The sequence below is a fragment of the Carlito syrichta genome, unplaced genomic scaffold (assembly GCF_000164805.1).
Source record: "Carlito syrichta isolate Samal-C Ts95f unplaced genomic scaffold, Tarsius_syrichta-2.0.1 Scaffold305012, whole genome shotgun sequence".
Lineage (NCBI taxonomy): Eukaryota > Metazoa > Chordata > Mammalia > Primates > Tarsiidae > Carlito > Carlito syrichta.
This window is the reverse complement of record NW_007249108.1, coordinates 200,007-211,279: the sequence shown is the minus strand read 5'-3', so window position 1 is coordinate 211,279 and position 11,273 is coordinate 200,007. Positions and strand designations below refer to the sequence as shown.

Here is an 11,273-nt window from a genome sequence, read left to right as displayed (position 1 = left end):
GGGCTCAAGCAATCCTCCTACCTCAGCTTCCTGAGTAGGTGGGACTACAGGTATGTACCACCATGCTTGGTTAAACTGCAAAGGTTTATTAGGTGGTCACTATGTGTCGAGTGGTATGCCAAAGGCTCTTGGGAGTTTTCTCATCCAATCTTCAACCCCAGAGGTAGGTGTGGTTATCAGCCCTCTTTTATCAAAGAGCAAACCACGACTCAGAGAGGTTAAGTCACTTTCTCAAGCTCACACAACTGGGGAAGGTATTTCTTCCTCCCCTGCCTGTGATATCTTAGACCATTCTTCTCCACTGACTTTAGATTCAGAAGAAGGAATAAGCCAAGGAATGAATGCTGTATCCTGAAGCCTTGTGGGTGGGAAGGTGCTCTGCCCTCCTGAGAATATGGCCTTTGGAGGTCTTCCATTTTCTGCTTATGTGCCAGGCATCAGGCCAGGCTCTATGCATACTTATCTCATTGGATGCGCTTAACCCATGAGACTGGCTCTGTTTATTATGCCCATTTTGTGGATGAGGAAATCAAGCCTCAGAGAGGTTATATCACTCGCCCAAGGTTTCAGAGCCAATGGATGACAGAGCTGAAGTTGGAACAGGCAGCCTAGCCACAGATCCTGTGCTGGTGACCACCATACCACACAGGGTGACGTTAGTCTTCCTGATGGTGTGTGTTGCTGGCTGCCATGGACCTGGGGTGGAGCGCCCTGGGGCTCAATGGGATGACCTTGGACTGGGGGGCGGAGGGAACTGCCAGGATGCTGCCTGATGAGGAGGATCCCAGACCTGCGTCACCAGGATCCCAGACTGCCGTCACCCCTTCCTGTGGTGGAGGAACTTTGAGAAGGGTTTGCGAGTCAGCCCAAGGATTGGGAAATTCTGAGCACATGTGTGTACCATGTCACGCTCCTGCACACAGGAAAGCCTGGTGCCCGTCCCCCTGCCTGGCTCCTGGCCCCTGGCTCCTCCACATCATCTTAGCCCTGACATTCCCGCCTAGCCCATGCCCTGGAACCCAGCCCACCCCCCCACTCACGGGCATGGAGGGGGCCCAAGCCAGGAGCCAGGGCTCCACCGTCATGGTGCTTTGACAGCTGGGTCTTCTCTGGCCACACCTGTCTCTGGGGTTAGGACTAAATGAACTCTTGCGCCTGAATTTGAGTTCTGCGGGGCATTTTCTCCTGTCTGCAGTTCCAGCCCATGTCCTGAGCCCACGCCCTGCAGCAGGGCTGACAGGCGTCTCTGCAACCTGGCCTCTGCCCCCCCGGCAAGACTCCCTTCCGCCCTGAGCGTTGTGCTCTCAGCTCCTGCTACCATGTTCCCTCCTCCCGCTTACTATGCTCCAACTCCACCTGGACCAAGAGCCTCTCTTTGCCTGGCTGCGCCCCACCTCACACTCTCCCGTGGCCCCAGGGCTTCTGGCACAAGGATGGTCAGAAGGGAGGTTGTTGGCAGGAGGCTGTTCCTGCTGAAGGGCGTGCGGCAAGTCTCTCTCATGCATCGCCCTGGCCCTGGGACATGGTAATGACCAGGGCAGGCAGTCCCTCCCTTCTGCCACTCACAGCCTGTCGGCGGGGTTAGGAGAGGAGCCAGGGCATCTGGGGAGTGACAGGATGTCCTGGGAACACCGAAGAGAGGAGTCGAGGAGGGCTCTCTCTCAGCTGAGAAGGATGAGAAGGAGCTGGGGGAGGAGCAGGAGAAAGGGCTGTTCCAGGAAGGACCAAGCACGGCAGAGGCCTGGAGGTAAGAGGGCACACAGGGCGTCAGGGCACTGACAGAACAAGTGAAATCACTCCAGCTAAGAATCAGGGAGCCTCCAGTTAAGAATCCCTGGTGCTTGTGCTGGGCGGGAAGCTTGAGCAAGTCTTTCACCCTCAGCCACAGGGCGCTGGGCATTCTCGGTGGTGGGGACAGAACCACAGAGGTGTAGGGATCAGGAGGCTTGTGGCCCATAAGGGGTGGATGGGCCTCAGAGGGCAGACGCCGGAGAGGCAGCAGGAGAGGCTGGAGTCAGGCCAGGGAGAGGCTTGGAGATCCCACGAAGGGGTCTGGGCTTGGTTGGGCCATGGAGCCGTTGAGGGTGTTTGAGGAGGGAGAGCCGAGACCATCACTGCCTCAGGAAGTTCAAGAATGAAGAAGTAAAACTCTCAGACGTGGAAGTATCCATCTTGTCCCTTTAGAGGGGGAAACAAAGACTCAGAATTCTGTGATTTTCCAGAAGCTTTGTTACTTCCGCATGTTTGTGACTTTTCTAGTTCCTTGAAGTGATCACCCATGAAACCTCAAGCCAGTGGCAGGATGTCCTGGGAGCACTAAAGAGAGGAGTCCAGGAAGGCTCTATCTGAGTTGATAACTGAGAAGGAGCCGGGCGAGGGGTGGCCTACCCTGAAACCTGAGGGGGAGAGGAGACCAGGAGAGGGCAGGCCTGTGTGCCACAGGACACAGAAGAAGGGGTGCAGGCCAGCTTGGGGAGTCACAGGGAGACTGTCTGACTTCTGTGATCTCCCTGCATCCCTGCCCCAGGCTAGGGTCCCTTCACCAGGTCCCTGCACAACTGTGGTAAAAAAAAAATTTTTTTTTCAAAGACATGGTCTCATTCTATTGCCCAGGCTGGAGTGCAGTGGCACGATCATGCCTCACTGCAACCTTGAACTCCCGGACTCAAGCCATCCTCCCATCTCAGCCTTCCGAATAGCTGGGCTATAGGTGCGCGCCACCACACCTGGCTAATATGGCAGATTTTATGCCAACCTGTGGGGCCCTGTTATGGCCTTGGAGCCCCATCTCAAGGAGATGCCCACCCTGGGAATTCCAGGAGCCACATCCTAAGTAGGTGGCCGGCCCCGGACCCCAGGACTCAGCCTTCTGTCCCCTGAGTCCAGGAAGTGGATTTGGCGCCCCTGAGAAGGCAGGAACAGGGACGCCAGGCTGGCAGGTGGAAGCCCTGGGTGTGGCTTTGGGCCTCACCTCCCCACTTGGACTGGTCCCTCCTGGGCTCCTCTTGCAGGCTTATCATGAGGATGGGCTGGGGTCAGGCTAGGAACACGCTCTCAACTGTGAGGGACAGGTCTAGCAGGCAGCAAGGGACGCTGGGCTTCCCACGGTAAGTGCCCTTCCAGGTGCCAGGTGATGGCTTGATGGTGCTGGGTCCCAGTCTGCATTCACATGGACTGCGCCGTGGGAAGCTTCCTGCCTCAGCAAGGCTCCTGGTTACGCCGAGGAGAAAGTCTCAACCTGGTGCACTTCTGGCTTCAACTCTTCTCTGTTACCTGTTTATGGTTTTTTTTTTTTCAAAACACCGAAGAGTTCCACACTTCTTTCAGGAGGCCAGAGCACCTGGCTAGAACCAGTGTTGTTTCCGTTGTTTCTATGTTTGATTTCCTAAGTCCTCTGGAGCACTGTGATTGTGTGCATTTTAAAGGAAACTTTTAGACGCCAGTAACACTTCAAATGTTTATTCTCTTTGCTCAACAACTCTGTCTAGGAATGTATCCCGTGGAAACAAATATTTCATATGCAAAAGTAAATAGGTTTTATAAAAAAATCACAGCATAATTTAGAACACTAAAAAGTTGGAAATAACCTAAGTACCCCTCAGTGGGGGCTTGGTGAAATCCTGGCACAGGCTTTCCTGGAAGCCACGAGTCTCTCCAAATGGGTGACTTGAGGTCCGTAAGCACCACTGACCTGTGAGCTGTCCATGCTGCATTGCTAAATGAACATCAAAGTTTGCACAGCGGTTGTGGGAGTTCTGTTTAAAATTATAGCTCTGGCCGGGCTCGGTGGCTCAACCTGTAATCCTAGCACTCTGGGAGGCCGAGTTGAGTGGATTGCCTGAGCCTGTGGGTTTGAGACCAGCCCAGGCAATTTGGTGAGACCTTGTCTCTACAATAAATAAATAAATAATTATACCTCTATGCCTGTACAGACAGGAACAGATACAAAACACAAAGTTTAATATGAACATAGGGAAAAGACCCTTGAAGAATACAACTAAACTATGAACAGTGAGAGGCAGAATCCCACAGGAGAAATTCCTGCCTAGAGTTGCTGAGTAGAGAAAGCAAACATTTCAATTGTCACGGAGTCTAAAAGATAAAAATAGGCGAAGAGAAGTCTTTCTCGTTCTATATTATCCATTCTGGTAATGGATTTGTAAACACAGGCGCCTATTACATAAGTGCTTTTGTAAAGTTAATTGTTTTCAGCTCACAGGACTTTATTAGGATGGAACTCTTGCTCATTGCACAGAAACCACTTGCCGAGCCAGAATCCACGCGGGTCACATGAACGGATAGCCACACGAGTTAGAGACAGTGGCATGTTCAAAACCGTAAGGAAATGTCCCGACGCCCAGGAGGATGAACTTTCATTGTTGCGGAACTGAACGACATAACTAAAACAAACAAAGCTTTCGGTAACAGTGCCCTCACCCACAGAAGGGACACTGTGGGGTGTGAGGAGGTCCCCCGGCGGCAGGTCAGGCACCCCAGAATCACTCCCTCCCGTCCTTCCCTCTTTTTCCAGGAACCAGGTCCTGACTGTGGAAGAACTGTGCGGTTGCGGTGCCTCACCGTCTAGAGGAAAATCCCAGCTCACCTGACTCCCCTGGTGGAGAAGGCTGGGGCCCAGTAGCGCCCGACCTGCAGCCACCCCCTCCCCACACCCCTCTGCACCAGGGCCCAAGGGGTTCAGGCCCTCCCACAAACAATTTGTTATTTTTCCCTGGCCCACAGATTCATTGAGCTCCACTCTCATCTAACTCCTTTCTCGTGTTTCTCTTGGGGACACACAGCACTGGAAAGTCTGAAGTCAGGAGGTTGGGTCCCAGCTTCCCTGCTTCCTGGCTCTGCAAATTTGGGTGGGCACTGTGTCTCACTGAGCACTGATTTGGGAGTCAGATCCCTACCGCACAGAAGCGATGACCTTGAGCAAGTCACTTTCAAACCCCCTGAACAAGGTCCCCTCTGTTGTATGGGATAATAGCAGGGCTTGGTGGGTAGGACTGATGTGACGATGCCATGGAAAGCGTGTGTGAAGCAGCCAGGTGGCCCGGCACACCGTCTCTGCTGGACACGTGGCAGCCAGGTTCTCATTATCCCTAATCTCCCGAAGCCTGGTGTGGTGTGACCCACCTGAGGTCCTGTAAGGAGAAGGCCTGAGACGCCTGGGAGCAGAGGCTCCCATGAGATAATCCCGTCTGGAATGTGGGCTGTTTATTCCCTCCCAGGGCAGATGCAGGCACTGCCTCGCCCAGCTCCTGCCATGGCTGAAGGAGAGGATCTTACAGGCCCTGGGTGTTTTCTGGCACCAAGGCCCCTGGGAGGGTGGGCTTTGCAGGACCAGGCCCCCACAGCCGTTGGGGATTTCCCTGGTGTGCCTCAGCTGCCCCTGAGTTGGAGGCTGGGACTGTGAGTCAGAGCTGCCCAGGGTTCTGTGCATGTCCCCACTCCGGCCACAGCCACAGACTCCTGGAGGCTGTCCAGGGAGGCCTGCAGCTCCAAAAGCAGGCCCTCCCTCCCATCAGCTGGAGAGGTCCCTTTTCCAGTTCAGAAACAGCAAAGGATGGCCCCAGGACACACAGAGAAGAGGCGACGACCTCAGGCTGACACCCGGTCACCTCGAATGAGCCCTCCCAAAGGGTCCAGGTGAGAAGGCCCGGAAACCCCACCTGGGGCCAAGACCCTTGCACTCTGCCTGCACCCCAGCAGCTCTCTTGCCTCCAGCCCTGTGCTGCTGCCAGCGTCCCACGGCCTGGGCTCTCCAGGGAGCCCACAGCCTGCACCGGGCTGGCCAGCAGAGGCCAGGAGACCTGGTCACCTGCCCCACAACCACGGAGTTGTTCAGCGGGGAGGTGTCCAGGGCCTGTGGGTCTACACCCCTCTGCCCAGCCTAGCTAGACTCTGCCCTCAGCACCACAGCCTGGACACACTTCCCCCTTCCTCTGTTCCTCCTCCTCCCTCCCCCGCCCTCTCTCCCCACTTCTCCCTGCTCTTGCCCCTCCCCCCTCAGATTCCTTGTCTGCCCTGCTCCTACCTGGGACCCACCGCGACTCAGCTGGACCTGGGACCCGGGCTCCGGCAGGTGCTTCTCCCTGGGCGCACCGGCCTCAATCCAGGCCCATGGCAGAGTGGAGGGGAAGGCAGGGCAGGTCCCAGCTTAGAGGCAAAGCCAGGGCACATGAGGTGGGGATGGATCAGGGCACAAGGCTCCAAACGGTATGCAGCCCTGCACCCTCCTGCCCAGCTCAGGGCCTCTCCCAGGCTCCGTGGAAACAGAAAAGCCTCTCTTCGCACCAAGGTCTAGGTCATTCAGACATGGGGGGCAGGGTGGGGTGGGGGGAGAGGAAATCTCCATTTCACAGAAGGGCGAGATGAGACTCAGAACTGAAGGGACCATCTGGGCACCTGTCCCCGGGGACAGGGACCCAAACCCGCCAGAAACCACAAGGTCTGTGAGTGAGAAGCACCAGATTTAATATTAAAATCTTTCCCTTAAAAAAGTACACAGATAGGAAAATTGACAGCATACAAAATAACACTTCTGCCGTATAAATGTAAGTTACTGTGAGTCCTAAAAGTACTTGTAAACCTAGATGATTATATCTTTGGTACCGTATGAGAGAGAGCCCACCACCCTCCTTGAAATGGGCTTTGGGGGTCCTGGGCCAGGAGGGTGCCAACCTGCAGTGGGGGGCTGGAGCCGACAGCAGAGCTGCCCTCCTCACTTCCTGGCCCTTCCCTGCCAGGGGTTGGGGCACAGCCCCCACTCCCCAGGCACCTCCAATGTCCCCTGGGCTGGGGGCAGTGACAAAGCCACCCCCGGGGCGCTGCCTCAGGGAGGGGGTAGCTGGTGGGTGAGATGGCTACTCCCAAGGGTCCATCTCTCAAACCCCTTTCTTGGGCCCCCATCTGAAGCTTCCTGTCCTTTATGAGACAAAACTGTCCCCGCTGTCCATCCTGTCCACAGCACAGACCTCAGCAGGTGCTGCACGAGGTCATCTGACTTGACCCTTTGCCCCTTGCCCAACATAGCTCCTGAGGTCACGATGGGCACTGAAAGAGACCTTGTGGGGTTCATGTGTCCCCAGGGCAGCTGTGGGAGGCTTTCCCAGACACTGGCTGGCACTCCAAGCCAAGGCCTGGGCAGCTGCATTCTTAGGGCTTCCAGGGACTGAGGAAGGGGCACAGTTCCTGAATCCCCAGAGTTGATGTGTGGTCTGGAATCTCCGCAGAGCCCCACTGATTCCCAAGATGGTTGTTTAGGGTGCATGGCCTTCCTTCATCTGGACAAAGGTGCACACTCCTGGAATATTCTAGAATGTTAGTGCTGGCCAGCCCCTTGGAGTTAATGAGTCCAACTTGCTCATTTTTCAGTGAGGGAGACTGAGGCCCAGAGCAGGCAAGAGATCCCTCCGAGGCCTTGTGGCAGGCTCAATGCAGAGGCAGGGGCACATATTCGTGCTCACACGTGGACCCTTCCGCCGGCATGTCAACTCCCTTGACACTCGGGGCCCGTCTGGCCCTGCAGACTCCAGTGGGCGGATCAAGACAGGATGAGGAGGAGAAAGCCAGGGCCTGATGGGCCCAGAGGACAGGAACATGGGCACGTCTCTGGCTGGAGTGTTCCAGCTGTCTGGGCTGGGGATGCAGGCCAGAGTGTCCTCACTGGCTCAGCCTCCACGACCCCAGCCCAGCTCGGGCCCAGAGAAAGCAGACACTGGCATGATGGGGAGACTGGCTCCTCCTGGATGAGGCAACGCTGCTCACAGCCTGGTCCCAGCCCAGCCAGGAGCCAGGGTGTGAGGGCCTCTCCCGAGCTCTGGGGGCAAAAGTGTGAGGAGAGAGCAGTGGCCCCTCAAAGACAGCTGACTGGGCAGGGCAAGGCTCCTTTACGGCCTCGTCAACTTGAGGACTTCCCAGGGGGAGGCTCTCAGATCGTGGATCATGACGCCCAGTGCTCCCAACTTACAGATGGGGAAACTGAGTCCCCTGAGGGAATGCTGGTTCGGACACTTGCCCCCACCCCTGAGGCAGAGGGCTGGCTGTGGCCCCTGTGGTTCTCCTGCCTCCCTAGCCAGCCCCAAGGTCTGGGGCACAGCACATCAGGGCAGACGCCTTCTGGAGGGGACGGAGACCCGGCCCGGCCAGGCAGGGCTGGGTGGGGCAGAGGTTGCTCCGGGAGGGCAGGGTGGGGGCCAGTCCCTACAGGAAGCTGTCCTCTGCGGCGGCCCGAGCCCCAGGGCAATCTCCATCCTCCGGCTGCTCCTGTTCTGGCTCCAGCGCCGCCTGGGGCTGGGGTTTGGGCTCCGGCTCCGGCTCCGGCTCCTCTTGGGGCTCCAGGGGACTGTCGCAGGAGATGGTGGAGGAGGTGTTGGCTTCGTTCAGGGTGGAGCTGGAGAAAGACACAGGCGTGTGAGGGCAGGGAGCCCAGGAAAACAGCATGAATTGAGTGCTGGCTGCTCTCTCATCCTCGTAAAGACCCTGCCACGAGGGACGTGTGGCTCAGAGAAGCTATGCCGCTGCCCGCTTCACCCACCGGAGTGAAGAGCTGGGCCTCGGGGCAGGCCAACCGGCTGCAGGCTCACTTGTCACCCCCTGTCAAGTCCCTGCACTCCTTGAGGCGTCTGGCACCTCACTTTATCCTCACCACAACCCCCAAGAGAAGTGCGTCTGCTGTTTGCATCTTGCAGATGAGTACCCAGTGGCTGGGAGGGTGATACAGCCCATCTGAAGGCACAGAACAGGCCAGTGTGGCGCCCAGGTCATGTGGGTCCCAAAAGTCGTGCCCCAGGCCACGTGTACCCCGAGCTTCTTCCTCTGCAAGGCTGGCCTGGGGCCTTGGGTTGTTAACAGGCTGCCTCGATTGCTCCTAGCTCACACAGAGAAACTGAGGCTAGCAGAGATGCAGTCCCAGGCTTTGTAGCAGCTAGTGGCAGAGCCGGGACCACGCTCTAGCAGGGGGGCTCCTGCCACTTTATCCCAGGCTGGATGTTGCTTTGGGGTGGGTCTGGACTCCTGGGAGCTCCTCCCTCAGGCAGGGGGATTCTGTGTCTAGCTAACAGTGGAACTTGCTGTAAAGCCTCCCACACTGCACGGGACGTCGCCACATCCCACAGCAAGGGAAAACCACAAGTCTCCTCCCCAGTCTGTATTCTAGCCTCAACTCCTGTGGGCACTTCTGCCTTCTACAGACATGCAGGGCTCCCGGGGGCTCTCAGGGCCCGGCTCAAGGACAGATCACAGGCCAGTAACAACAGGGGTGGCAGGGAAGCCAAGTAGGTTTTCTTCTCTTCTTGGGGGCTCAGACAGGGCCTAGAGATGGGAGATTGTAGGTGACCCCTGGGGACTCTCTTAAAGGAAACAGCTACCCTGCAAATAAGTCCCAGTTCACATTTTCTCTTCCTGGCCTGCCCTTGGACCTGCAGGGTATCAGAGGTCAAGTCCTCTCTTCTGTTCACTAGTAGACATCAGTTCCCCCTCCCCATGCCCGGTGGCTTCTGAGGCGAGCCTGACACCACCCACGCACACACGCACGCCACGCACACGCACCCACGCACGCCACAGCACAGGCTGTGGCCCCGGCCAGAGTGGCTACCTGGCAAGGCTGGGGGAGCCCTCCAGCGGGCCCTCGTCAGCACCCTCGGGCTTGGGGTCAGGCAGGGGAATGATGTAGTCATTGTCGCCCTCATGGGGCTGCACAGCCGTGTAGAGGACAGAGCTGACGTCCAGGGGCGAGCGGAGGCCGTGGATCCCGGGCAGGCGGGCCTGAGACCGCAGGATGGCAGGGTGGTCACTCCTCAGGAACTCCTCATCCACCTGCTGGTACTTCTGCTCCAGGTAGAGAGAACCGAGCAGCAGGGACGGTCAGAGAGGTACCTTTAGGGGTCACGCGACCCAGCCCACCCCTATTTTGTTTGTTTAAATAATCTTGCCGGGCGTGGTGGCTCATGCCTGCAATCCCAGCACTTTGGGAGGCAGAGGTAAGAGGATTGCCTGAGTCCAGGGGTTTGAGACCAGTCTGGGCAACACGGCGAGACCTCTTCTCTACAACAAATCAAAAAATTAGCCGGGCTTGGTGGCGCGTGCCTTGGGGTTCCAGCTACTCAGAAGGCTGAGGCGGAAGGATCGCCTGAGTCCAGCAGGTCAAAGCTGCGGTGGCCGTGAGGGTGCCACTGCCCTCCAAGCCTGGCTGACAGAGTGAGGCTGGGACTCGAAAATAAATAAATAAATAAAAATAAGTAAATAAGGGTGGCATCTCATCTGTTGCCCAGGCCGAGGAACAGTGATGTGGTCATAGCTCACTACAGCTTAGACTTCCTTGGCCTTGAGTGATCCTCCCACCTTAGCCTCCCAAAGTGCTGGGATTATAGGCATGTGCGATCACGCCCAGCCCCCCTTTGTATAAAAAGGCAATCGTTGCTCAGAGAGGAAGGGGATTTGCCCAAAGCCACACCGCTGAGCTGCCCTCCTGCCTCCTGTGGCCTCTCACAAGATCAGGTGAGCTCAGGACCACCCAGGGAGGCCACCCATGATCTCCACTCTCCCCCACTTCAGAGCAGACAAGCCCAGCTTCTCATCTTGCCTCAGCCCCTTTGGTGGGGCCCCAGTTTCCCCTGTTATGGAGACGGTGATGACTCTACCACATCTCCCTAGTCCCTGGACCACCCCAGGATGGGGGTGGGGTGGGGAGTGGACCGAAGGAAGGAGCTGTGTCTGTGCCAAGGCCATTCGCATCTCCTTTCGCCCTGACCCCAGTCATTTGACAGGGCAGGTTTTAGGGCCCTGCTGGCTCCATTGCCTTGGACGAGCCTGGGACAGGGCCAAGTAGGCATATACCCAGGGCCGTCCACACTTCGGAAGGAGGGCCACACCTGGCACGGGTGCACAGATCTGAGGGAGGCTGCAGGACAGACAGCTGCGGGCCCCTCCCTGCATCAGACCAGTCCACTTCCATGTAGGATTTATTTCATTTCCCAAAGCTCAGCATGGCTCCAACAGTCCCTCCTCGTACCAGCAGGGAAACTGAGGCCCAGAGAGGGTGAAAGCTGGTTCTGTGAATACCAGCTCATCACACAGAGCCTGTACCCAGCATTTGACTTCTGCTGCAGCACTCTCTGTTCCCCAACCTGCTCTGCCTCAACTTACCTTTTTGTACCCCTCGCCCAGTAACCTCTCGAGAAGTAGCACCAGCTGGGAGAAGGGTGGCCGGATCTCAAACTTCTCTTCCCAGCACTTCTGCATGATCTCGTAGCTGGGGAGGGGAGGGG

The 11,273-nt window shown here is 57.1% G+C and overlaps 1 protein-coding gene across 1 annotated transcript in view; it reads right to left on the bottom strand.

The window, feature by feature from the left end:
* Positions 1-8,186: 8,186 nt before the first annotated feature.
* PDGFRB (platelet derived growth factor receptor beta) overlaps positions 8,187-11,273 on the bottom strand; it is a 39,502-nt gene continuing 36,415 nt past the window's right edge. Inside the window, exons 21-23 of the mRNA XM_008061049.2 lie at positions 11,152-11,257; positions 9,602-9,834; positions 8,187-8,398 (exon numbers count right to left, since the gene is read on the bottom strand). Coding sequence (XP_008059240.1) covers positions 8,209-8,398; positions 9,602-9,834; positions 11,152-11,257 — 529 coding nt within the window. The 3' untranslated portion in view covers positions 8,187-8,208. The remainder of the gene's footprint in view (positions 8,399-9,601; positions 9,835-11,151; positions 11,258-11,273) is intronic.